General features: G+C 40.9%; 3 protein-coding genes across 4 annotated transcripts; all 3 read left to right on the top strand.

The window, feature by feature from the left end:
* Nucleotides 1-49: 49 nt before the first annotated feature.
* Nucleotides 50-5,643, top strand: slc25a43 (solute carrier family 25 member 43). The gene is made up of 5 exons (XM_056438919.1): nucleotides 50-445; nucleotides 1,928-2,169; nucleotides 2,287-2,459; nucleotides 4,112-4,246; nucleotides 4,975-5,643. Exons 1-5 carry the CDS (start codon nucleotides 174-176, stop codon nucleotides 5,176-5,178), a joined length of 1,026 nt encoding a protein of 341 aa, XP_056294894.1. The 5' UTR covers nucleotides 50-173; the 3' UTR covers nucleotides 5,179-5,643.
* A 605-nt stretch (nucleotides 5,644-6,248) lies between these two features.
* On the top strand, nucleotides 6,249-8,270 carry slc25a5 (solute carrier family 25 member 5). Its single transcript, XM_056438920.1, has 4 exons — nucleotides 6,249-6,448; nucleotides 7,023-7,509; nucleotides 7,613-7,753; nucleotides 7,855-8,270. Exons 1-4 carry the CDS (start codon nucleotides 6,338-6,340, stop codon nucleotides 8,010-8,012), a joined length of 897 nt encoding a protein of 298 aa, XP_056294895.1. The 5' UTR covers nucleotides 6,249-6,337; the 3' UTR covers nucleotides 8,013-8,270.
* Nucleotides 8,271-8,369: 99 nt separating this feature from the next.
* Nucleotides 8,370-22,963, top strand: si:rp71-46j2.7 (uncharacterized). 2 transcript variants are annotated; one of them, XM_056438917.1, is made up of 16 exons: nucleotides 8,370-8,713; nucleotides 13,557-13,653; nucleotides 14,814-15,027; nucleotides 15,303-15,445; nucleotides 16,338-16,500; nucleotides 16,651-16,706; nucleotides 17,549-17,730; nucleotides 17,832-17,942; nucleotides 18,081-18,203; nucleotides 19,317-19,415; nucleotides 19,507-19,665; nucleotides 20,517-21,111; nucleotides 21,662-21,725; nucleotides 21,825-22,009; nucleotides 22,094-22,182; nucleotides 22,297-22,963. In XM_056438917.1, exons 1-16 carry the CDS (start codon nucleotides 8,702-8,704, stop codon nucleotides 22,369-22,371), a joined length of 2,367 nt encoding a protein of 788 aa, XP_056294892.1. In that variant the 5' UTR covers nucleotides 8,370-8,701; the 3' UTR covers nucleotides 22,372-22,963. The 2 variants fall into 2 exon arrangements, with proteins under 2 accessions (XP_056294892.1, XP_056294891.1); XM_056438916.1 differs by lacking the exon at nucleotides 8,370-8,713 and adding an exon at nucleotides 12,643-13,123.
* The last annotated feature ends 2,572 nt before the right edge of the window (nucleotides 22,964-25,535 follow it).

Here is a 25,535-nt window from a genome sequence, read left to right as displayed (position 1 = left end):
GACTCAAGCACCGGTCAGAGTGACGCGTGTTGTCCCATAACACCGCTGATCGGGGCAGGAGACGGATACCTCATCGGCCTCTACAGTTAGATGTCTAACCTGCATAAAAACATGTCCTCCTGTCTTTCGGAGAAGACTGAAATCATCGCAGGAAGCAGAGAGGACCAACAGTGATGGCCTCAGTTAAAAAAGATGACAGACTGACGAGTTCTCAGAGCTTCACTTGCGTCGGTTTCGCCGGGATTTTCAGTAAAACCGTCACGTCACCGTTGGAGGTGGTTAAAATTAAGAGTCAGGTGGGTACTTTTCACTGTAAGAGGGGTTTCTCGCAAAGTTTTCTCCTCGTTTACAAGAATGAGGGACTTCGAGGGTTTTGGAAAGGAAACCTCGCCTCTTGCCTGCGGTTGTTCCCTTACACCGCAGTTCATCTGGCAACATACAAAAAGTAAGTACAGTTGGATCGAAATGGTTTCGTATCGACTTAAAGCATTTATTATGGGTGTTTTTCTTCAATGTTTTGCTCAATGTTTATGCTATCTATGCTGTTAGCCATGTCAGCTGACGTCGACTCTGCAAGTTTGTGTGGCATAAAAAGAAACGAGTAGAATGAATTTAGTAGAATAATGAGCGACCACCGTGTTGATATTTTTAATAGTTTGACACGATACAAGTATGTCAAAGGGTTCGTTTAAAAGATCTGTTTACTTTAATCGGAGCAGCTAAATATGTACTTCCGCTTTTACCGTTCTGAGTCGCGCTTCTCGTTTCAACCAATCAGAAGGCTGTATTTGCTCAGTCGATATACAAAGTGAGCGTTGCAGCTGCCCTGAGTCTTGTCTCACAGGTTTGCTGTCTGGTCTTATCTCAACAAGCTGAACTGATGTTTGTAACAATTAGTCAATAGATACCAACAAATGATTGGTTACTATTTTCGATAAATCTGCCAATTATTTGCTTGATTGATCGCTATAAGGGTGGTCTTTAAAATGAAGACACATTCCGTTGTCTTGATTTGGCTTAACAGCAGCCTATATCCAAATATATTCCGTTTATTATGACGTTAAAAAGATCGAGTAAATAAGTACACTAAGTATCATTCAGTATGTGGTATGCAGCCCCTCGCGCTTCGGTCACTGGTGCATGTAAACATCACGGTGTCCGACTTGGCAAACCAAAGATAGTGTAGAAAGTACACAGTGTTCCCGAAAAATAAAGCCACTACCTCTTTAACACACGCAGGCGGGCGCACACGCGCACACGCGCGCACACACACACAAGCACAGGCTTATGTGTTTGATGGAAATACAATCTATATATATATTTTAAAGTAATGTATTATTAATTTATTCTATAAAATATCTGAACATGGTGAGAGATTCCCATCATATTTATCCTGAACCCAAGGTGACATTTTAAAGTGTCTCGTTCAAATATTCTTTAACCCAAATATATTGCATGTAATCCTAAAATTAATAAATTCATTGGTACGGCAGTTGATCAGAAAATCAATCAGCAGATTTGATAAACAACTAAATGATGAAGCAATATAATGTAAACATCATTGACCCATTGAGAGATAATTAATATAATAGTTTATTTCAACTTTAATTAAATAAAAATCAAACTCAATAAAGCAGCACATTATCCCATTTGAGAAGCTTGAACCGGGAAATGTTTGCTTGATAATTTATTTTGATTATTTGGAATTTACTTTTCTGAGTTCTGCTGATAGGACAAGGAGGTTTAAAATATACAATAAAAACTTTGATAACAGACTAAGCTTCAAAGACAGAATGAGTGCACTGAAAAACCTCCATCTTTTAAATAACGCCGGCGAGCTTCCCAAGACCGATGGCAGAACCGTGCACTTTCTAACCAATGCAATCCAAACAATGAACTGTCATTAATTTTACATTTGTCTGTCCAGGATAGTCCACCTTCACATGGATGAACTGGGCTTCATCTCTCAGTGGAGAGCCATATTCGCCGGTGGACTAGCTGGCTTTGCTGCTGCCATGACGACGTACCCTCTGGAGGTGGCAGAAACTAGGCTCATCGCTCAAAGCTGCAGACAGCCCACCTACATCGGCGTAGTTCGCACTGTTGCAAAGATCTACGGGAATGAAGGGCTGCCTGCTCTCTACAGAGGCTTTTCTCTCACCTTGTTGGGTGTGTATGCACATTCAAAGCAAATAGTTCTGTTGGTCCAGAATATCATCCACCTCCATGTAAAGAGTTGTCTACAGTCTAAACATTTAACTTACAGCACATTTCATTTGTCTATAGGTGCATTTCCCTTTTCTATCGGTTGCTATGCAGTTTACATGAACTTGGACACACTCTGGCAGGAGCCTCCTTTTCGTTTCACGCCCCTGCAGAACTTCATTAACGGCTGCCTCGCAGCGGGAGTAGCCCAAACCCTCTCCTACCCTTTTGAAACTGTAAAGCGGAAGATGCAGGTAAATTACCACCAGAACACCTCACTTTCTCAATGTAGGTTGTTTTTTAGGATGACTGAAACAGACCAATTCAATAAAACAAGGTATTTTAAAGGGAAATATTAATTGGCAAAATGTACCTAAAATAAATAAACAATATTCTACCTGTAAACAAAACAAGTTTACTGTATTTCGGGTCATGTATACTTGCCTGTGTTACAACATTCAATCCACAAGGAGGCAGTCAGCATGTACCTAAAATAAGTTCAGCTTTTCTTGGTCACTCAATGTTTTTAAACATGGAAAGTTTAAATTCTTAAATCTAAAAAATCTTAGTAGTATGTTTAAAAATAATCTTGGCCACAGGAAGACACGTTGGTCTGAACCCTTTTCCTCTGAAATGATGCTCGAGAATAATACCACATCCGGTTTGATCATCCTATTATTAGCAGCTAGCACAAGGTTCAACAGCAGCTGGGAATGTGAATGAGTTTCTGGTCTGCAGAAGCTATAGATAAGGTCTCTAAACATAGCCAGTCACTATCAGACAGCAGGCAACGTGAGAGTTGTGGCCAGTCCACTAAACCATCACAACAATGTCACCTGAACATAAGAGCCACGTTACATAATGATTTAACTTGAGGATTCAGCTCTCTTCTTTGGCTCAGAGTTCAACAATAAAAAGCAGACAGATAGATAGATGATAAAGCGCTGAGGTTGCAGAAGCTACGTTGTGTTTTACTCCATGGTTAGCTTCATGTTTCCTCTGCAAATGAAACTGTTTGAACAGTGTAATACCCGTATGGCTGCGACCTTGAAACTTCTAAAGCAGTGATCGTTTACTGGCGGCTTGCAGAATATGAACAGATTCATAAAATGTGAGGAGGAAACAAAATGCTTTCTCCTATTGAGGATATCCAGCATTGTATTGCTTCCTATTTGGAAGCAACTCCTAAAACAAGTGAGATGGAAATAATTTGATTAGGATTTCTTTTTTTAAACACTAGCTTTAGTGTAAAAAAGGGAAAATATTCAACAAGAATGTGCTTATTTGGCCTAAAAAGTAAATGTCCAATCTCAACAGTGCCTACTTATAAAATCTGTCCCTAAAGAAATGTTGTGGGTGACCCCTATTCTAAAGATACATGTATACTCTGTCACACGACCGTCACCCTGTACAGTTGTCGACGTGGTTCACGCACACGCACACGCACACGAGGCAGTGTGACTGAGTCTGGTGAGCTTTAATATGTTGTTCACTTGAATAATTACATATCTCTCTCAAAGCTTCCGATACTGCTCACTGGCTTTGCTCCCAAACTGCCGTCTCCTGTGTGACTAAAGTTCAACCACCATAATTTACCCTCTAAAGGACAATGTTTTGTTTATTATAGACTCCTCTTGTCAATGTATTTAATTTGGTAATAGCGTTGCCGGTAGTAGATGTAGAGAGTCGATGCCCACGAAGTGACATGTTAATCATAGAACGATCCAGTTATTTCCCCTTTATGCTGATCTACGGGCAAATAACTTCATTAACATTCAATCTTCCCCCAAATAAATTCTCTCTGTATTTTCATGCTTCTCTTGAACTTTTGTGGTTATTACTTTACAGACATATAATAGATATAATGATACACTGCTTTACATTTTTACTTTTATTCTTTTCCCAGGCGCAGAGTGCCCGTTTGCCCCATTTTGGTGGAGTCGACGTCCATTTCAGTGGAATGATTGACTGTTTCGTCCAGGTTGTAAAAAGCAAGGGCATCTTCTCACTGTGGAATGGCCTCACGGCCAACACAATAAAGGTACCGGTTCACTCATGTATACCATTATCATTTAAATCTCAGCCATATTGTATTCTCTATCAATCATATAGATCGATCACTGGTCTACTTCATCTTTGAGTTTGGAATGGAAATAACTGCACATGCTCAGGAACATGAGTGACTTCTTGAGGGGGGGGGGGGGGGTCAGGGTCAGTGTCAGCTGATGCCTACGCAAAGGGGAGAGTGAGGATGAGGGGCGGGGCATGGAAAGCAATGTTCAGTGTGTAAATCATAGCGTGCACATTACGAGCTAGGTGAGCAGAGTCTCTCTCTCTCCAGAACAGCATGCTCCATTCTCCTATTTCAGCCGCAAATGTTATGATAGTTGGCTGCTGTTTTACAAACGTGAGTCCTTGTCATGACCAGCTTTTTTTTTCACTGAAAGGTCAACCCGAGTAAAAATGAGTTGAAGTTGCATTAAGCCCACTTGAGGTGATAATCAAACCAGATCACAACCTCCTGTGTGTGGATTCATGGTCAATTCCATCACACAAAGTGTTTGGCGCCCCACTGACTGACGCTCATCTGTGTCTCAGGGGCGACTGTGGGTCAGAAGTGAGGAAGTCCGTCTTTTAATCAGGGGGTTGGCGGTTCAATCCCCTCCCTAGTCGATGTGTCCTTGAGCAAGACACTTAGCCCTGACTTGTTCCCTGTAGCTCTGTCTTTGGATGAAATGTAATGTTATGTAATGTCTCCTTCCCTCCCAGATTGTTCCCTACTTTGGCCTTCTTTTCACCTGCTTCGAGATGTGTAAGCAGGTCTGCCTTTACCGCAACGGCTACATCGTCTCGCCCCTGAGCTACACACTTGCACCGGGCGTCGACCAGAGCCTCGGGCCGCACGAGCTGCAGGAGGCGAAGCGCTACTTGAAAAACAGGGGCTTCGAGTCGTCTCTCGGAAACCGCTGGTGAAACTTCCCACGAGAAGAGGTCTCTCTGCTGACCACACGTGAACAGTTCAGCCGGACCCTTCAGAGAGGCTTCTGTCTGTAATAATCGCAGTCAGCAACAGTCTACCTCATTCATAAACCTTTTTGTTTGTTTATCTGACTATTATTGTTCATTCACCCATCATGTCTCTCTGCGACTTTTTCTAAACGTAATATGATGTTTCTTAAGCATTAGCTATTTATTTTGGGGCTTATTTCAGTTCTTGATATCAAATCGTGCCATACTGTAATTTATCCAAATGTGTTTCAAATGCATCTTCACTCTACTTCCGTGATAGATGATATGTTTAATGTGCAATATATGTAAACATGTTGACGCTTCATTAGTTTAAGTAGGTTATGATCAATCATGTAAATGTGCTAACATGGACTATGCTGGAAGAAATGTGTTTTCAAACATTAAACATTTCTCACTTTTAAATTTGAAGTGTCTTTTGTATGTTTTGTGATATTTTTTCTATTTTCTGTCCATCGTTTTTTTCTTCTGACATGTGCTTCAGTGAATGACTCCATGTTGTCTTCTAGTTAACTTACAGGTCATGTCTTCGCCACTGCATGTTCTTTTGTGTAGTGATCATTTATAATAACCAGCAATGCTTCTGGTGAGGTTTCAATCAGTCTGAATCGATAGTTTACTTAGTCATTATGATTAAATCAGTCAGCTGAGTAAATCATGTCCTCTTCCACTGTAGGGCACTAAGTGACAGCCAAAGGACATTGACAGGTGGGATGACCTTTACCCACCATTGCATTCAGGACTCGGCTGCTTCAAAATGACATTTGACTTTGAGCCCAATCTGATACAGAAACCTTAAAAACGACGTAACAGTTCTACTGATATGCGAGTAAATCAGAATATATATGCAAATTAACATGCTGAGATAGGGAAACATTTTGAAGAGTTCACTTCAATGACGAATGACTGAATGAAAAGACATTGGTTGACTCCGCCCACCTGCTCAACAGCCGACCAATCAGACACAAGAGTCGAAGTTCACGCTTTCTCTCCCGCTCAGCCTCCTTAAATCCCCTCTCTTCCAGATCTCAGTCGGCCATTTCACCTCCACCGGCAAGCACCACCGACGAACAGTAACGGGACGGTGTCTGAGTAACATCTGAAAATGAATGAGACCGCTATTTCCTTCGCCAAGGACTTCTTGGCCGGTGGTATCGCCGCTGCCATCTCCAAAACAGCTGCAGCCCCCATCGAGAGAGTCAAGCTTCTTCTCCAAGTGAGTGTTACGTAACGCGACTTATCTCTCATATCGCCGCATTTAGTCGCCGCCGTCTCGTGTGCGCACGACACATTAATGCGCAGCGCTTTTGTGCTGACATTTCTAAAGAATGGAGGGTGAACGAGATGGTGCGGTGGTAAAATACATTTCAAGGACAGAAGCTAAAGCTTCAAGGTTGTGAATCCGGGTAGCTGGGTCAGAGATTGCTGCAGGCAAAGATGAGGAATGAGCGGAAATGAAGCGCATCAGACGTGTTAGGTAATACACCCGCAGCAGGCTGCTGGCTTACAGTGCGCGTTAAAGGCCTGGCCAACACGCAGCCAAGGTCACAGCAAGGTGCGCGGCGCCATAGTGGATCCGCCTCGGCTCAGCTGCAGCAGCAGCAGCATGCAGGAGGGGCCTGGGAATTGTTGAATGAATGCCAACAGTTGTACTCTGGCACGTGGATGCAAATATGTCAAATAGGAGTTTATGATCAGACAAGTTAGCGGGTCAGGTTAAATGGTCATTCACATAATGAGGAAATGAGTCCTTCTTTTTTATCTCTAATGTGGTTCTCCTTCGATCGCAGGTGCAACATGCCAGCAAACAGATCACAGTTGACATGCAGTACAAGGGCATCATTGACTGCTTTGTGAGGATTCCCAAAGAGCAGGGCTTCCTCGCGTTCTGGAGAGGAAATCTGGCCAATGTCATCCGGTACTTCCCCACTCAGGCCCTCAACTTTGCTTTCAAGGACAAGTACAAGAAGGTTTTCCTCGACGGCGTAGACAAGCACAAGCAGTTCTGGAGATACTTTGCAGGTAACTTGGCGTCTGGTGGTGCTGCCGGAGCCACCTCCCTCTGTTTCGTCTACCCCCTCGACTTCGCCAGAACACGTCTGGGTGCTGATGTCGGCAGAACCGGACAGACGCGTGAGTTCAAAGGCCTGGCGGACTGCTTGGTGAAAATCTCCAAGTCTGATGGCATCAAGGGTCTGTACCAGGGCTTCAGCGTGTCAGTACAGGGCATTATCATCTACAGAGCTGCTTACTTTGGTGTCTATGACACAGCGAAGGGTGAGTTTTCATCAAAAAGCTTTGCAATGCATGACATGTTTCTCTGTGCATGTCCGTTTTGAGAGTTGTAGTTCCCCTTCCTGATTGCTGTTTTTCCTCACAGGCATGCTCCCAGACCCCAAGAACACACCCATTGTTGTCAGCTGGATGATCGCTCAGTCTGTGACAGCGGTCGCTGGGCTTGTGTCCTATCCCTTCGACACCGTTCGTCGTCGTATGATGATGCAGTCTGGACGCAAAGGAGGTAATAAACGCACCATAGAAAGGTCAACCTTTCTCTTTTCTTTCTGCCGTGTTGGTAGAATAAACACGTGACGTCTTTTGTAATTCTGTTTTCCCCCTCAGCCGACATCATGTATACTGGCACCATTGACTGCTGGAAGAAGATCTTACGTGATGAGGGCTCCAAGGCTTTCTTCAAGGGGGCCTTGTCCAACGTGCTCCGAGGCATGGGAGGAGCCTTCGTGCTTGTCTTGTATGACGAGCTTAAGAAAGTCATCTAAGCGGTTTCTGTACGTTCCCTGTTCATTTTGTGAAATTTAACTGTAACATATATTGTACATTTAAGGACTTAAATGCCAAACTATATTTATAGGGACCAACTAGTATGTTCTACTAGTTGAACTGGGGGAATCTGTTTTGCGCTCTTCTCCTGGCCCCATGCTTTTTCTTTTTCTTTTTATCTCTCACCATAATGTCATTCCCTCAACACAGGAACTTTACCTAGAAAAAGAAAAATAAACGCAAACCTACCGAGTGAATTTGTTGTCTGGTTTTGTGACCTGGTGTCATGTCTCAATGGTAACCATAGAAACGGAGCGACTGAGCTCCGTTGTGTTGCTGCAGGAAGCCGTTCGGATGCCTGCTGCGTGAATCGTAAGCTTGGAGTGGCAGAGCTCTCCTGGGTTGTAGTTGTGGTTGAGCCAAAATCATCTGAGGAAGTCTACCTGACTATATTTCATCCAGGGCATGCTTGCAGAAACATGATTTGTTATAAGTCTAACCCGTGCATTTCACATATATTGTTCAACAGAATATTTACACAAGGGAATTGAAAAGCAGCCAGGATTACCTGTCGTGAGGTGGATTAATACAACCTTCTAAATATACTTTTATCCCCTGTCAAGTCTCTTCTGGCTAACTGGTGTGACCTGAGGACTTTACCCTTGAGCTGACCATTCACCAGCATGCCATGCTGTTCCAGGTATATATTATCCTGGTCATGTGTTCTATAGATTTGTTAACTAAAATGCATATAAACTAAATTTTAGCTATGTATTACATAAATGGGCCAAAGGGCACCGAGACAGGTTCTAGGCTGGTGTTGGTGTGTATTTTTAGGGTTGCCACACATTGAATTCCTCCTGATACATGATCCTGTCTTCTGTAAAGAAGCAGGACATTGTGTACTTCTCGGTGTCGCTAACCAAGGTGTGTACTGGTCATTCAAGTTAGGAACATTTTTCTCGTCATCCAGAGGATCCCTGTCTGAATGTGAGATGGTTGTATCGGCACAACGCCACATAAATTGTTTCCTCTATTTGACATCTCAAGTGTGCAACGGGGCACATTTAAATCATCTGGAAACATTATCTCACTAACTTTGTGACACTTGGTAGCTTTGATCAGTTTTTAGACATAATGGACCATTTACAGAGCTGCTTCTCCCTCGGAAGTTATCTATCCATTTTAGGATAATGATGAAAAATGCGCCGTTTCAATTATAAAGCTATTAAACGTTCGTGGTCTGACATTCTTATCAGCAGACTTGAACAATGGCAGTCGAGTTTTGTGTCTGCTGCTGACTTAACTTCACAGAAAACCTCTGTGTATTCAGTCACTGCATTTGTCATTACATTTATTGAAAGTGTGGCTATATATTTTTATTTTTGTTTTGCACAATTCAAACCATAAAACAAAATAAAAATCACAATAGAGATAAATGAATATCACAGTACAGGAAGAGACAAAAAGCCAACTAGGCATATTTGAAGCCTCCATCTATATAATATTTAACATTTTACAAAATTACAAACATAAAATGAAAAATGCATAAGATAGACAACAAAGGAAAAAAGAAGGAAATATAATCTAATTATATCGAGTCTGTAGGCATATAAATAGAGTTTATATAAATAAGTTAAATTGGGCCAAACATATTAGACCAGGTGAAACATTATTCACTCTTGCAGTTCATCAAAAGTTTAATTCTGTCTTGTATTTTTCCCATGTGACTCTTCACTTATGAATCAAAGGAAATGTCCAAAAGCATTACGACAATTCAAATTAATCTTTCTCTCTGTATTTAGTATATTTGATTAGATTTACTCTACTTATAAAAAGAGTAAAATGGTAAAAATTCTGATGCATTGAGATGAATGTGGTCCTGTGAACTAAAAGACAAACAGCTATCTGAGTAGTTTGTAGACACAATAACTGTCTTGGACACTCAACTCAGACTCCTCTTGAATCAAGGACTTAATTTTAGCAACACAATCAGATTACTTGATTTACGCAGCTGAACGTAGTGTAATCTCCTTTCAGTGATTCAGAAAGTCTTGGATGTAACCACTAACCCAGGGAAATGAGTTGTAATACTGTTTTGACCTCTCCATCGCCAAAAGGCTCTCAGCAGGGAGCCTCCTTTTACAGCTGCTCCATTACAACGTCAACAAGGATTAGTGGATCGTGATCCCAGCCATTGACACACTTTCTGTCTGTGTGGCTTTAGATACGCCCAAGCCTCCTCGAGGTCAAGTCAGGGACACAACTGTCGTCTCTTCCGGTCAGGGAGATTTTAATTCCCAAATGTACATGGTGAAAAAGATTCTGGTGAATAAAGCCGTTTAAGTAAACATTTAAGCTTGAGATTCACCGGGACAGATACTGATATTGGTCCAATACTGACTCAAATAGATGGATCAGGTATTGGTGACAATAGACCGATCTGGTATCAGATACCATTATTTTAATAAATGACAGTTCAGTATGCAACATGTATCAATGTGGTTGTGTTACATTTTGTTAAAGTCAAGTCTGATGTTGTCTTAAACACGAGTATTGCATCTATATCTGCCGATACCCAAAGGCTAGGTAGCAGCAGTATGGGTACTAAAATAATCTCAATAGTGCATCCAGTTTTAGCCCTTCTGCTGCCAATATTATATATATATATAATTATATATATATATATATATGTATATATATATATATATTATAGTGAAAAGTACATAACATTCTTACTTAAATATATTATTTGAGTAAATGTACTGTCTGTAAATACTGATACTGATAAATACTGATACTTCAAGTAAATATTTTTTAATAAATCTAGAAAACAAATGTAGTTATTTTGTTAACTCATTGTTTTTATTTTATATGCAAAATCTTAATTTGTACAATAATTGTCAAAACAATCCAGTAAAATATTCCCTTTGAGTGGTAGTGAAATAATACTGAGGTAAAGCATATTGTACATAATATCTGACTTGACAAGAAGTAGTTATGTAATGAACCACTGGAACGGGGCGTGGTCGTCAGTGTGCTGACCACGTGGAGGTCGACGTATGAGTGGAGCTTCAGCCCTTCACATTAAAAGCCTTCTGTCAGGCCGACTGTTGCATAATTTCAGCTGTTGAATGAAATACGTCATAAATCCACCTAGTCATGACCTCAGTGATTTACTCTCATGTGGAATAAACACAGTTAGATGACTTATCCGTGTAGTTGAATGCGACTATGATTTTTAAATGTCAGGTAGTAAAATTAAGGCTTTTCAAAGCTTAAGTGTTTTAACATTTTTTTACATAGAGCTTTATTAGTATACAAGCCGTTCTGCTAAATCGTCATAATGTTGAGAGCATCGTATTATTTAATACCACTGAAGGCTTGTCTTCAGCTTCAAGTCTTTCGCACGAATGCAATATCTAGCCATTATTTATTTATTCCTCACGTGTATTTACTGTTATTCTTATTGTGTATTTTCCTTGAAAAAATCCCAAAACAGTTTTCTCGCTTCATGGTTCTTGTCGGTTGTTTAGTTGAAGAGCCAGTGTGAGCGCCACCGTGTGGCATGTGTTTGTCTACTTCGACCTGAAATCAGAATCTGTCGTCACAAGTAGGTTTTTACATACAATTAATTTGCCTTAGTGTTTTGGTGCATAACATATACATGTAAAAAAGAAAGAACAACAATAGAAAAAGTACGAGAAGCATTACAAAATTAAATATTACAATAAAAACATGTAAAACATTATATATATATTTAAATTAAGCTATACAATATTTGAAAAAAAGAGGTTGAATGTGAAACAGTATGAAGTATACAGAACAACTGGAAACTATTTTTTTAAAAATATGACTACTTTAGACTTTTCATCATCATTACATTAGCTCGTATTATTTTGAAGGAAGAAAACAATTTCGTCATTAAAGCAGATGTTAAATAATACACTATATCTAAGGCATTTATTTATTTATATTACTGCCCATTGATTAATCTTCATAAATTGCCTAATTAATCTGACAATAAAATGTGACGAGTAAATCTGGAGTGGGATTTCTGTTTTCAGATGTTTACAGTAAAACAATTAAATAAAGATTACAGTTGACTGATGATGTGTTGCCGTGATCATATTAATTAAGGCGTCAGAAGGAAAAAGTATATGTATCACTAAACAGTACATCTCTGAAATCAACATTAAATATATAATCTTTTACAATAAAGCACTTCAGACGTATGAGTTGTTAACAGGGATTTCCCCCTCATAACTTTCTTAAATGCTTTCACTTACTGTAAATAGCTATTGAAAGGTGAGAGAGGTCCAATTTTAAATGCAAAGATTAAGGTGCAGTCAACAAATATATAATAGAGATGTTTGTGATCTTATTTACCTTTTTAATTGCCTCACGACCCCAACTGCAAGTAAATGAGTTGTAGCTACACCAGTGGGCTACTAACACTGTTGAATTTATTTAATAATGAAAGGTATATTGATAAATAGATAGATGTATATATATATATATATAGATGGATGGATAGATAGAACGTTAATTATTATTATGATAGATAGATCGATAGTGGGCTACTTACACACTGTTGAATGTATTTAATAATTAACGTTCTATCTATCTATCTATCTATCTATCTGATAGATGTGATCACCTGTTCCTCAGAGTAACCTCTAGATGGCATCCTGTCATAATCAACAACAGGCACGCGACCATTTCCTTCAGCCAATCACAGCGCCGCTATGAGCGGGTTATTAAAGTTGCCTCTTTTCCGCGGCGTCAGTTCGTGTTTCGAGGAAGCAGCGGCGTTTCCCTCGGCGCTGAAGATGTAGATGAACAACCCGCTCCGGCTATGTGCAGCACACATCAGCTCAACGTGAGAGACGCGAGCAGCACGAGCCTCGTGTAGCACCAGAAGATGTCTCTGTCGCGCCTCTCCATCGCCATCGCGCTCAGCTTGCTGTGGTATTTCGCAGACTGCGGCCACACACTGACTCAGTACTTCATATGCCTCCTCTTTTGTTTCTCTACGCCTCTGTTATTCGTTACCGGGGGACGAGAGAGCAGCACTCAAACTGAGGAGACGAGGGACAATCCACTCTGGGTATTACATGCATTTAGTTGTTTCTTTGTCTTTTATTGCAGGAAATTGTTTCTTAGACTACTGTTGACGCAAAACGGAGTTACATGTTAGATTAGTTAGCGCAAAGTGCATGAGTGGATCATGTGATGCCACTTTAAACACCATTATGTGTTTACACAAACTAGTTAAGGCTGCTAATTAATGTAATAATAAGTATACTGTGTAAGTTAGGATGCCTTGAAATAACTTGTTTTCAGGAATTTACACATAGAGCTGTGAGAGTAAACTTTAAAATTGAAGTATTCCTATTCGTTGCCTGAGGTGCTTTTTTCTGTACTGAGGCCTGAATAACTTGTTTTCACACATCAAACAGCCTGCTGTCACCCAGAGTTCAGCGCCTATGGATGCTAAAGTTTCCTCAGTGCTCTGTGGCTCATAGTTTTGTGTGTTCCAGGAAACAGTCGAGGGAGACTTGACAGATGGAGAAAACATTCAGCAGTCTGAACCACTGGTGTCTCAGTATCCACATGTAAAGACGTCTCTCCAACAAGGTGAGGCATGTCTCACACAGCAGAAGAAAAGGTGGCATGAACACATCTGACTTTACAGTTCACACACAAGATGTGAGCGAATGTTGAAAACAAAAATGAAGGATCTGCTTTTGACTCGAGGGTGTTTTGTCAGCAATTCTTTTTTACATCTGTTTTGATTTGACATATTTGAAAAGGGCAGTTTTGCAGAGACACAGCTGCAGCTGGGTCTCATGTTACAGGAGGCGAGGAGGGGCTTAACAGAAAGGAAGCAAAGGATGAGAAACTCCCCTCAATAGAGGGGTTGGCTGAGATACAGTAATGAGGAAATAGGATGTCTTGTAATCAGCAGTGTTTGCTTTCTGTATAATTGGTTTGATATGTGAAGGCTTTAATATTGGCATCACAGCTCTGAGCTCAGTTTTCTTGGCCTTAAATGTGTATTGACTCAAGTCAGACATAGAAAAACATTGAAAACTGAAATTGAGATAGCGAGTTAAGCTTTGTGCAATCATTTTCATTTTTCCAGTTCCCTCTGGAGTCTAGCATGATTATGGTTCATGACAGCAAACTATGTACTCCTCTTTTCTTTGCACCTTTTTTAAACTGTCCTTACCTCACATACATGATGAACTTGGTCGGAGTCTTCCTTCTAATTTTGTCAATTGAACAAAGTATAAAGCTGCTTTGGTGGTTTATTCACACAAAATGAGGGAATCCGTTCAAAAAAATCACTCAAAAAAGGGTTAGGTTGTTTCACTATTTGTACACACAAATATTTTATATAAAATGTCGTTTTACATGAAGCTTGTTATTTTGCTCTGCTCATTGAAAGTCAATATGTGCTTCTAAATAATTGAAGAAATGAATAATTCATACTTTTTAATAAAATCTCATGGTCTAAAGACATCTCAGCTGTTCTCAACATTATATATAAATAACATTATGTTGCTGTAAATAAAACATGCTTTTAAAAGGGACCCGTCTACATCAGGTTCATATTTGTGCTGCGCTTTGAATGTAATTGTTTGGGCAGGAACTTTGCGCCGACGTGTGAAATAAAAACACAGCATTTAAATTCACTAAACAGGCTTTTAAGTCGCTCCTCGAGTTTGATATTCGGGAGCCGAGCGTAGGAGTTTGGCGTGATTGGAATCTTCCTCTGTGACTGCTGTCCTCAGTGTTCGAGTGCGCCTACGCCCAGCTGGTCCTGCCGTGGTACGGCGTCCCCGAGCCACGCGAGCACCAGCCTCTGCACCAGGTGCTCGGCAGGGAGTTCGACTTCATCATCGACCGGATCATTGAGAGAGCCAAAGACTTTGATGTTCGCCAGGCGGTCGTGGGCTCCGTTCGTATCTTGACTCAGCACTTGCATAATGCGAAGCAGTCTGACAGGTGAACGTTTCTCTTAGAATTCATGCAGCTTTAGTTACACTTTGCACTTGTTTAGTGTTTGAAATTCTGAACTCTATAAGTACCAGCATATATTTTATAACCTGTAAATAATTTACCCTACCATTACAAGATCGTACCCACGGTGACATTCTAATGGTTGTTTTGATGCTGAATGGTGTAACATATTTATATTTAATGGTTGTCAGATAGTGGTGATAAACATTTATGATCCAGGATACTTATAATAATAACGTCCCGTTTGATTTCCGTTTCAGAGAGCTCTTGTTCAGCTCCAGAGCAGAGGAGATCGCAGTTCTCCGAAAGTTTTCTGATGCTCTAGTACGTAACCTTTTCCCTGAGTCTCTCAGGGGCCAAGAGGTCAACCGCTGTGTCTTAAATGAGATTATTGCTTTACAGGGTAAGAAAGTGTTTAATTGTCTTTCTGCTGGAATACACTCTTACAAAAGAGCTTAGCCGAACTCCTTTTACAAGTGGGACTCATATTTAATCCGTTTTTGTCAGCGGCAATGTTGAATTGCAGACATGAATTTTCGGCAGGAAACTTCCGCATTGAATTTTCAGTTCCCTTTTTGATGGTTTTGTCCTTGATGACATGTCTTTTCTCGGGGAGTCTTGCTGTTCAGTAGGTTTTTTTTATTTAGCATGTGACTCAGTTAAAATAAGCGATTTTTGACTGCTGTAATCAAAACCTTATCTTCACAGTTTCATCTTCTAAGTTGGAAGCGGCTCATTTCTAAATATATAGCGTTGATCATGCATAGATACATAATTGAGTGTTTGCAGTAATTTGGAACAGTTGGAACATTATACAGGACTTTGCTTTCACTGTGAATTTGATAATATGGTGATGTATTGTACCAGAACAAGACATTAGAAGTCATAAGAAATGTTTCAAGGGGGCTGATATGTCAAATTTATAGTAATATTTTAACATTTCGGGAAATAAGAGTACTTTCTTTCTTGTATGAATTGAAGTGAACAAGTTACAAAATGTAAATTAGAGCTTGTGGCAAAAAAGCAAATTAGTAAAATGTCAAACCATTCCATTAAAAACTTTCCATTAAGGAATCTATTATCACTGACTGCAGCGTTTTTTAAGAGGACACTATATAATTATATATAACGGATCGTACACAAATACATAAGGATAAACATTGTGGCTCTTTCCATGAACGTGACACATTACAATCTGTTAATATGTTTAAAAGTGAACATTGTGCCTCCTGACTTCAGTGTGTGTTCACGTCATGATGAACAGAACTGATGAGAGTGTTGACGGTTCTCTTCAGGGCTGGGTCTGTTGGTGAGATGGCTGTCGGACCCCGACAACCTGAACCAGCTTGTGGTGAGCCAGCTGGACAGCGCGACCCCTAAAGGCTCTGTCGAGGAGCTGAGTGGATCAGACCCGGATCAAACCTCTCTGGCTTCTCAGGAGAGCGAGGGCAGGGATGAGTGAGTGGCTGTCATCTTTTTCTCCCCGCTGGCTCGACGTCGTTGCAGTGAGCCTCAAAGCAACAGCTGTGAGAGCCACCTCCGCTGCTTGGAAATTGGAGCTGACCTGATTTAGTTTGATGGCTGTTTTTATGTTTATTGTGTTTCTAGGAGCTTGGAGGGAGCAGGGATTTCAACCAGAACACGGATCAAAACCAAAAGAAAAGGTTCATTTTTGTGATTTGAGTTGTTCTGATTAAAAGGCTGTTTGACACTTGAACCTGAAGTTAGCTTCAAAACCTGGTTTTCGCCTTTGAGTGTGAAAACATTTCAGATTAAGATAATAGAGACGTGAGAAACACAGATGGAGTAGTCTGTGGGTGTTGAGAGAACAGAGGCCTTGGCTTGCATAACGTCGACTGTTTGATGAATAGCAATTTGTTGTCTACTACGTGACATTATACCTTCCTTTACCAGCTGCCTTTGAGCACATCGTTAATCACCTGTGTCGTGTTTGTTTGTTACGGACAATTACACAAACACTCAAAGGAATGCCAAATCATTTCTGTGTTGTTCTCGAGCATCTCTTATCTCTTTGTCTTGCTAACAACCCAACAGTAATAATCACAAAATAAGACCGGAATATACCATGATAATAATACTAATAAATATGTCTAATATCTGGAATGAACACTATCATAAATTCTGACATTTTTTGTCATGATCCGTAAGAATTATTTAAATCTGATGGGACATATGCTGATTATTAAGCCATCCCATTGATTCTAACATTAAATGTGTGATTACTAATTATGCTTAGATTGGAGTGATGCTCCACTTCATCACAGTGCAGAAAGACAAATGTTTAAGTGTTGTTACGGTAAAATGCATTGCTATGCTCTCCATGTTCTGTACTCAGTATATCAGACGAGGACATTGTGCTTCCTCTGTGCTGCTGTGGCATAAACAATAAAGAAAAAGTTTAGAAAATAAAAATGTTATATACTGATTACACAAGTTGTTGAAATGTCTCTGACTTGTGTCCTGTGGTTGTTGTTATTATTTTCAGCTAACAAGTTGAAAGAAGGATGGTCTAAATTTGTGGACAAGGTGAAGAGTAAGAAAGACAAGAAGAAGAAGATGAAGAAGATAGAGCAGGAGCTGATGCTGAGGATCATGGCGATCCCGGGAGACGAGGGCGATGTCAGCAGCAGGGAGAGCTCCCTTCACAGCCCGCAGGACTCTGACAGGGTGAGTCCGCTGCAACTGTAACGCCATGTTTTAAACTGCCACGGTGACAATTTGTGAAACGTGACATATTCATTGTTGCTTTTTTGACCAAATACCACCAGGAGGACAGTGATCTGGAAGACTACTTGACAAGCGTGCAAGAGGACATGATGGAATTCAAGCTTTCATTTGAGATGTGGCGCGTTGGCCGCTGGGCTGTCAGCATCCCTCATGTGAGTTATTAATATCACAAACCGTGGGGAATGTCCTGCAGAATTGTTATCTGTCTGCCGAGGCTCTGTAAAAGCTTGTCCTTGGAGGTTTTGTTAATATTTGAGCTGCAGTTTGAGCTGGAGTCGACTGTGTTGTAGGCCGACTGGGAGGAGGAACTAATCTTCACCATCCACTTGGAGGAGAAGGGAAGCCCTGAGAACCTCCAGTGGGACATCAGGAAGACCTACATGGATGTTATATACTTCCGCAACAGATGGCAGGTAAAAGGAAGATGGGAGGACATGCTTTGTTTTATTTTCTTGTTTTATATACAATGTTCTACTTTTGAACTGATCCAAATCATATCCGATATAAACTCATTGTCAGTTTATTAGGTACACCTAGTTCTAGTTCAGTTGAGTTGTGTTGTGTGATATTTGTTTCTTTTATTTTGTCCACCCCATTCATTTCAATGAGGGTGGGCTAAATAACAAATGTTGTGTAATGCAAACAGCTGACTCAAATGATGAAAGTTGAAATAACATGTTTTTTAAAGCTCAATAAAGAAGGATGTTTTTCAGGACTGTGGTATTAGACTTATTTTCAGCTAAGTGTACTTACAACTAGCAACAGAATGAGTAAAAGGTTTGCTGTGTTTCAATACTGTGGACCAACTTAAAACGATTTGGTATTTATTTGATGAAAAACAACATTGTGCTAGATTAGACTCTGTTGTTATTGGCTTTGCATTGTCTGCTTTGACCAGACTGCACTACACCGGTGAGCAGAGGACTGCTCATGTTTTCAATGAATCAAAAATGCAATCTTTAAGTTGCAAGCTAGCAAATCAACCATCATGATACACCAGGTAGAATATGCTAATATGTTGATGTCATTATAATTATTATTATCCAACATGTTCAGGGTCTATTTACAGTCACAGTTCCAGCCTGGTGAACAGATTAGAGGAGAGCGTGGGACTGAATGATAAGCAGGCAAAGTGTGTCTCAGATCAAATGTGTACCAAGTCCCCTGGTAATACTCGTAAGGCTTTAGGTGTAGTTTGCTTGGCTATTTTGATGTGTGATCCATTTTACTGGCTTGTATACAATAATGTTTTTTCCTTTTAAAAAAAACAATAAGTAATGGAAAAGCAAGGTCTTTAGTTTGTCAGGATTTATTTTCCTTTGACTCTGAGAAACTCGTTGTTGCTTTCTGTCTATTCAGCATGAGCCGAAGGCGTTAGCATTGTTGTGAAAACAAACCAACTGTTTTCTTTACGAATTCAAGTCTGAAATTCAACTTGCACTCATATGGGATGCAGTTAAAAATATTTGCCAGATGTCACAACCAGTGGGGTTCAGTCCTGAGGCTTTCTTGTCATCTTTTTTCAGGACTCAACCAGCCTGCCCACTATTCTGGTGCTTGAGAAGTCAGAGGTCAATGAGGAGGTCAAAGAAGAAGCCAGAGTGTCAGTTGAGCACTTTCTGCAGGTGAAAGACATCAGAACATCTGAGATCTGTGGACAGATGAACACTTAAATCATAACCTTCCTGACTCAATATTTTGTTATTTGCTTTCCAGGAATTGGTTTCTGATACTCTCATCGGCCTCACTCAACCGGTTTTCCAGTTCCTCTGCCCTCTTGACAAACTGCTGAATGAAGTGGAACATAGTGGAGGTGTGTGGGGCCTTCTGAGTGGCTTGGCTTACTTCCTGACTCCAGGTCAAGAGGAAGAGGAGGTAACGGTTCACATATCTGTTCACCTGCAACCTTGGGTTAACTTGTGTACATTCATTCCCATCGGTAATAGAAGACTGTGTGTAACCAGTTCATTAAATAAAAATCTGTGAAGGATAGAAAACATTCACGTCTCATGGACCGAGAGCAAGTGAGACGCTCAGACGGAATTTAAACAAACTATCATAAGAGAGAAAACTGACAAATAGTAAATTCTTCACTCAAACTGTCAAGTGTAAACATCCTTCAGTTGACAGACGCTGTTTCAACTTCAGCATAATGTCCCATGGCTGTGTGCACATACAGTTTTCCGGATTCACTTGTCTGACTGTCTGACAGCTTGTGTTCTCTGGTGTCCCCAATTACTTTGTTTGGTTGGTTAAGGAAATAACCCAATAACCCAGACCTGGGGTTCGCCTGACTAGCCTCTGATTGAGTTGAGCTCTAAAAACAATGGATTCTACTCATAATGGAGTTGCTTAAAAAAAAAAAAAAACATTTATCGTAACATCAAATTGCACTCCGACTATGGCACGGTGTACAATTCTCATGACGTTTTCCATCAGTCAAGTGAAAGTGTTTCATGAAAGTCATAGGATGGATTGTATATTTTTCAAACTCGTCACTCGTTCACACAGGCTTTCTGTTAAAAACTTGAAGTTTCAAGCTGACATCACTGTAATGCTCCTTTTTAGATGGTAAATTTACTTTATTTGCCTTTTTTTCTTTTTAAGTGCACCTTTTTTTTAATATCATACTTAACCGACATGGAGCTGCTGGTGTCTTCTATACCACAGAGGCAGCTGCTTCTGGGTCAGCTGTCACAACTTGATTCCTTTGTTTTCCTCTGCAGAGCTCCAGCCCTCAAACAGAAGCCCCTAAAGAAATCATAAAACCATCTCTGCATCTGGAATCAACGGCTGTGCGACTAGAAAACCCTGACGCCTTTACTGAGGAAGGCAGTGATGTTCACGGGGCTTCAATCCCAACTATTGTTATCTCCGAACATGGTTCTCCTTCAGAACCTCCTGGAGAAGCAGAAACTCCCCCTGCGGTTAACTCTGACTCTTCAAACGGAAACTGTTCCCAAGACAAAGCGGAGGACTCTGATAATCCCTTAACCTCTCACTTTAAAATGATTTTCAAAGGACTGACCTGCTCAAGGTCACAAGAGTCTCTGGTCTTGACTAAGAACCCCAGTGACCAAGACCCACCGGATTCAGACCCTCACAACGGCCAGAATGGGAACATGCAGGAGAGTGCAGAAGGCCCGGCGCTGCTTAATTTCAGTGTATGTTTCAGGATGTCAGGTGGAGCCAACAAGACAAAAGGAAAGGACCAAGGCACTTCATCAAGAGGGGAGGACTCCCAGTGTCAGAAGAGCCAAGTCAACTGGGAGCAGCTCGAGGCGACCAAAGCTGTTTTTGATCTGCTGAAAGAAATATCTGGTTCGCTCGAACTCTCGTTCACAGCATTAATAGCTTGAGGATCACACTAGTGTCTTTGTATTTTGTAGGTGGTTGTAAAGCATACTGCAGCTTTTTAGAAAAATGTATGCATTTTCCTCGAAGTCTAGGCAGTCAGTTGTTTTACTTGATTTCAGCACCAAAAGAAAATCAACCTGTCGAGGCCTGACACTCGCTTCACTGGTGTAAACATGTGATAAGCTATAGATCATCATTAGTCTTGTTTAACCAGTATTAATCCATATTTGTAATTACCATTTTTTCCGACTGACTTACACTGGTGTATAAAAAATATCTAACAGTGCCTAAAATGCAGAGAATTGTCAAGTCTATTTTATTTGCCTCTAAGGCAAAGAGTTTCATAGACATACAACACCCTCTTATCTTAGAGTGGATTTGGATGAAGAGAAAACGCACCCAACACTTTAGCGACAGAGATTTGTGAGCTTGAACATGCAAATGCACTGAAATGGTCCACTTGTTAGGATGTTATCAAAGATGAACCTAATACTCTGCATGTCTGTCTTAACAGGGAACTCCATCCTCATCAACATATTTGATGCCATATTGAAACCGGTTATGCCCATCTTGAAAAAGTGAGTTTGGTGCTGACTGCCAAACCCTTTACCGAGTTGTATAGGTCACCTGGAGCCTTGTCTATAGGAGTGACTTCTGGTTGTATTTTTCTCCTCCAGAAAAGTGAACTCTTTCCTCAAAAAGATGAACCCGACGGCGGTGCAGATGGCCGCATTCATTGACAGCATGCGCGACAAACAGTGGCCAGATTTTCCACCTGCAGCTCTTCCTCCTTCTCCTCCTCGCACTGATGAGCAGAAGAACGAGACGAGGGAAAGGGCGCACAACCTAATCAACGCCAGATGTGGGTGACTCCTCTTGGCACCGATGGGAAATACACACCTATTTCTGGCAGTTGATGATCTATCTAAATTCATTTTCTCTGTAGATTCAAACTATCTTGTCCTGAAGAAGACGGACATGGAGACTGTTTTTAATCTGTTCCAGAACAGTAAAGAAAACAAAACACTGGTCTATGTGAGTGCTCAACATTTACTTTGTCACCATCGTTTATTGTATCTAATTGTCACATTTTAATCAACATAATACACACATCTTGTTCTGATCGTGTTTCTTTATCTTTCATAACAGATGCTCCTGTCATTCTTACTGAAGGAATTTCTCCCCCATGAGAATTCCCTAAATGTGAGCGCCGCTGCCCTATAGAAAGTGACCACGTCCCTCAACTGATCTGTGAAGCCTTGACTGTTTTTAATGGTACTTTCGCACGTTTTTTTAGAATATCAAATTATTTATTAAACATCTTAAAATGACTTAAGATATGTGTGACCCTTTCTGTATCTTTCAAACATTCCTCTGTGATTATTACCTCAAACATCGAACGTACTGTCAACATTTTTGTAAATTTTATTTTGTATAGTTTAACTTTAAATGATTAACCCTGACTTAAGTGTGTATGTGAAATTAGAAACATTTGATTTTTTGGGGGCCGGCTTTGTCTATTGCAAAGAGGTGAAAACTATATTTACATTTTGGATTGCACCATTCACATCTTGATGTAAAAAAACAAACATATACATTTACATTTTCTAAAATCTTATGTCACTTTCAGCACTTTTGTATGGTGAGTGTTTGATTTCTGATTTTCTTTTTTTTAAAATATTTTTGAAAGTTGTATGTAATAATAATGTAATATCACACACTTACCCATCACATTACCCGTCGACGTGGACAGTACCAGTATCAAAGGAAACTGTAAATAACTTGAATGTATTTCAAATAAAATATTTTAATAGTTTTTTTCCCTGGTTATATTTCTGCCACCATGTATTCAAGGGAGTTAAGACTGATTAATTTGTTGATAATTCCAGCAGATTATCAACAATATTGAAGTAAATGACAATTGAAAACAAGTTAATCTATTAAGAGAAATTCTGGCTGTAAATGTGCGATGCATTACAATAATGACTAATACAAATACTTTATATTAATGTTATGATAGTGTGCAGGCACTTGCATGTGTTTCTACTTGATTGGAATACAATCAAATAGAACAACTTCAGTCATGTTTCTATGGCCCTGGATGGAAATGCGGACTCAAATACTCATGTTTTTTCATTATGTAAGTGTAAAATAATTAATTACAGGATTATTCTGCTCCATTCACACAGGAGATTATCAAAAAGGACAAACCTATGATTAAAATGTTGACATGCAGGTGACCTTAAAGACTGCTTTATAAACCTCTTGCCAGACTTCATCCTACGGATTCATTTTGGTATGGGAGCTGCTCTGTTCAGGCCGCAAACTACTGCAGAAGGTGGTTAAAACTGCCCAACACATCAGCACAGTCCATCCATCTCAAGCGCTGCCTGCGTCGCAGCATCGTCAGGGACCCCACACACCCGCCATAGGCTGTTTGCCCTCCTTCTCTCTGGGAGGCGCTATAGGAACCTCTTGTGGACTGAGAACTTTGTCTGTTGTGGACTGGGGGAGGACGATACACCGGGCCATTCACACACGAACTTAACAAACTGAAATGCACTCACTACCCCCCCCCCATCCCACGCCTTCGCCTGCTTTGCCCCCCCAGGGTGACAGGACGGGGTCTGCGTCAGCGCCGTGGCGATGGACCGGCTGGCTGCTTGTCGGTGCTGGTTACCTTCTGCCCCAATGACGGGCTATCGCCCAGTCTTTGGATTACCTCCCGCCCTTCCTCCTCGTTGCAAGTCATGTCTAAGATGTATGTGCTTATGTGCAATGGTGTTTTTTGTTGCTCCTGCTCCCACACTGTACCTCTAGGGCATAGTCGGGGTGGCTTTTTCTTTCGCCTCTCTCCCTCATGTTATGCTGTCATCTTTCATCCACCCTTTCCTAGATGGCGCCATGACGGCGCCGGTGTCTTGGTGCGCGATTCTTGCACCTTCCGCCAAAAAAAGTTCCTCGTTTGTTTGTGTTTTAATATGAACATTCTTTGGCAATAAACCTGTTTCTGATTCTGATTCTGATTCTGATTCTGGTGCAGGACCAGCACCCTAATGAACAGTTTCTTCCCCTCAGCAGTCAACACCCTCAACTCTGAACCAAGTTGACATTTGAATGTGAATCTTTTTTTGCCTATTCAGGTGCTTTCAAGAGGACCTCATGAAGATAGAGTCCGTCCACGACGAGTTGTCATGGAGCTGTAGACTCTTGACTTTAGCGATGAAGATCACGTGATGTGATTCAGAGTCCCAGAATAGCTACTTAAGGACCTCTTCCTACTTAACACAATAATGGGTGAACACAGCAGTTAGAGACTAAGGTTTTTATCGCTTCCAACTGAAAACAAACAGTTTATTTCCAGTTTATTTCTGGTTCAATTCAATTCAGTTTATTTTGTATAGCCCAAAATCAAAAATTTAAAATGTGCCTAAGAGTGATTAACAATCTGTACACATACGGCATCCCTGTCCCAGGACCTCACATCGGATCAGGAAAAACTTCCCCCCCCCGCCCCAAAAAACTGAAAACAACTTTTCACTGGGAAAACAGGGAAGACATCTTTAGTAGAGCAGCAGAGGAGGATCCCTCTCCCCGGATGGACGGAAGCAATTGATGTCATGTATCCAGATGAACAGCATTACAGAGTTGCAATCAGTTCAATGAATATGACAGAAATGTATGAATAATGAGTAGTCGGCATGGAACACTTTGTGTATTCTTGTTGTTCTTAGTTTGTACTCTAGGTTGAATGCACTTATTGTAAGACTTATTGTAAGTCGCTTTGGATAAAAGCGTCTGCTAAATGACATGTAATGTAACATGATCCAGATTTCCACAATCACATTAAACATAAGAAGGGGAGAGGGAGCATCAGCAGGGCCACAGAGGAGGCATCGTGAAAGAGACTAGGCCAGGGCAGGCCCTTGAGGCAGGAGGCACAGAGAAGGAGGCAGGGCCATTGGGAAGGAGGCCAGGTCCAGGTCAGTGGCCTGATGCAGGAACCAGGGGCAGACCGTCTTCAGACACAGCCAGGTCCAATGGACCCAATGAGGTGAGAAGGCACACAGACTCTGGGGAAGAAGTAGAGTTAGTAATGTGCAATGAAGAGCCATAAATGTTTCCATATATAGAGAGAGAGAGAGAGAAGAGGAGAGAGGAGCTGAGTGTATCCTAAAACATCCCCCAGCAGCCTATAAGTCGATAGGAGCATATCTAAGGGCTGGACCAGGGCAAACCTGAGCCAGCCCTAACTATGGGCGCTGTGAAAGAGGAAAGTCTGAAAGTGGAAGAAGGTTCCATAAAAGAGAAGCTTGACAATTGAATGCAGTGAAAGGAATATGTGGTGGCTGAGGCGTGGTTAGGCTCAGCTTCAGAGGGTTGTGGGG

The sequence above is a fragment of the Pseudoliparis swirei genome, chromosome 19 (assembly GCF_029220125.1).
Source record: "Pseudoliparis swirei isolate HS2019 ecotype Mariana Trench chromosome 19, NWPU_hadal_v1, whole genome shotgun sequence".
NCBI lineage: Eukaryota > Metazoa > Chordata > Actinopteri > Perciformes > Liparidae > Pseudoliparis > Pseudoliparis swirei.
This window is presented reverse-complemented; position numbering and strand designations above follow the sequence as displayed.

What these genes read in the sequence shown, in the direction of transcription:
- slc25a43 (XM_056438919.1), top strand. Translation starts at nt 174, where the DNA reads ATGGCCTCAGTTAAAAAAGATGACAGACTGACGAGTTCTCAGAGCTTC. An exon ending in CTTTTCTCTCACCTTGTTGG is followed by an intron (nt 2,170 to 2,286) that starts GTGTGTATGCAC and finishes ATTTGTCTATAG; the next exon opens with GTGCATTTCCCTTTTCTATC. An exon ending in TCACGGCCAACACAATAAAG is followed by an intron (nt 4,247 to 4,974) that starts GTACCGGTTCAC and finishes CTTCCCTCCCAG; the next exon opens with ATTGTTCCCTACTTTGGCCT.
- slc25a5 (XM_056438920.1), top strand. Translation starts at nt 6,338, where the DNA reads ATGAATGAGACCGCTATTTCCTTCGCCAAGGACTTCTTGGCCGGTGGT. An exon ending in GAGTCAAGCTTCTTCTCCAA is followed by an intron (nt 6,449 to 7,022) that starts GTGAGTGTTACG and finishes CTTCGATCGCAG; the next exon opens with GTGCAACATGCCAGCAAACA. An exon ending in GCAGTCTGGACGCAAAGGAG is followed by an intron (nt 7,754 to 7,854) that starts GTAATAAACGCA and finishes TTTCCCCCTCAG; the next exon opens with CCGACATCATGTATACTGGC.
- si:rp71-46j2.7 (XM_056438916.1), top strand. Translation starts at nt 12,938, where the DNA reads ATGTCTCTGTCGCGCCTCTCCATCGCCATCGCGCTCAGCTTGCTGTGG. An exon ending in TCTGCTGAAAGAAATATCTG is followed by an intron (nt 21,112 to 21,661) that starts GTTCGCTCGAAC and finishes CTGTCTTAACAG; the next exon opens with GGAACTCCATCCTCATCAAC. An exon ending in CAACCTAATCAACGCCAGAT is followed by an intron (nt 22,010 to 22,093) that starts GTGGGTGACTCC and finishes TTTTCTCTGTAG; the next exon opens with ATTCAAACTATCTTGTCCTG.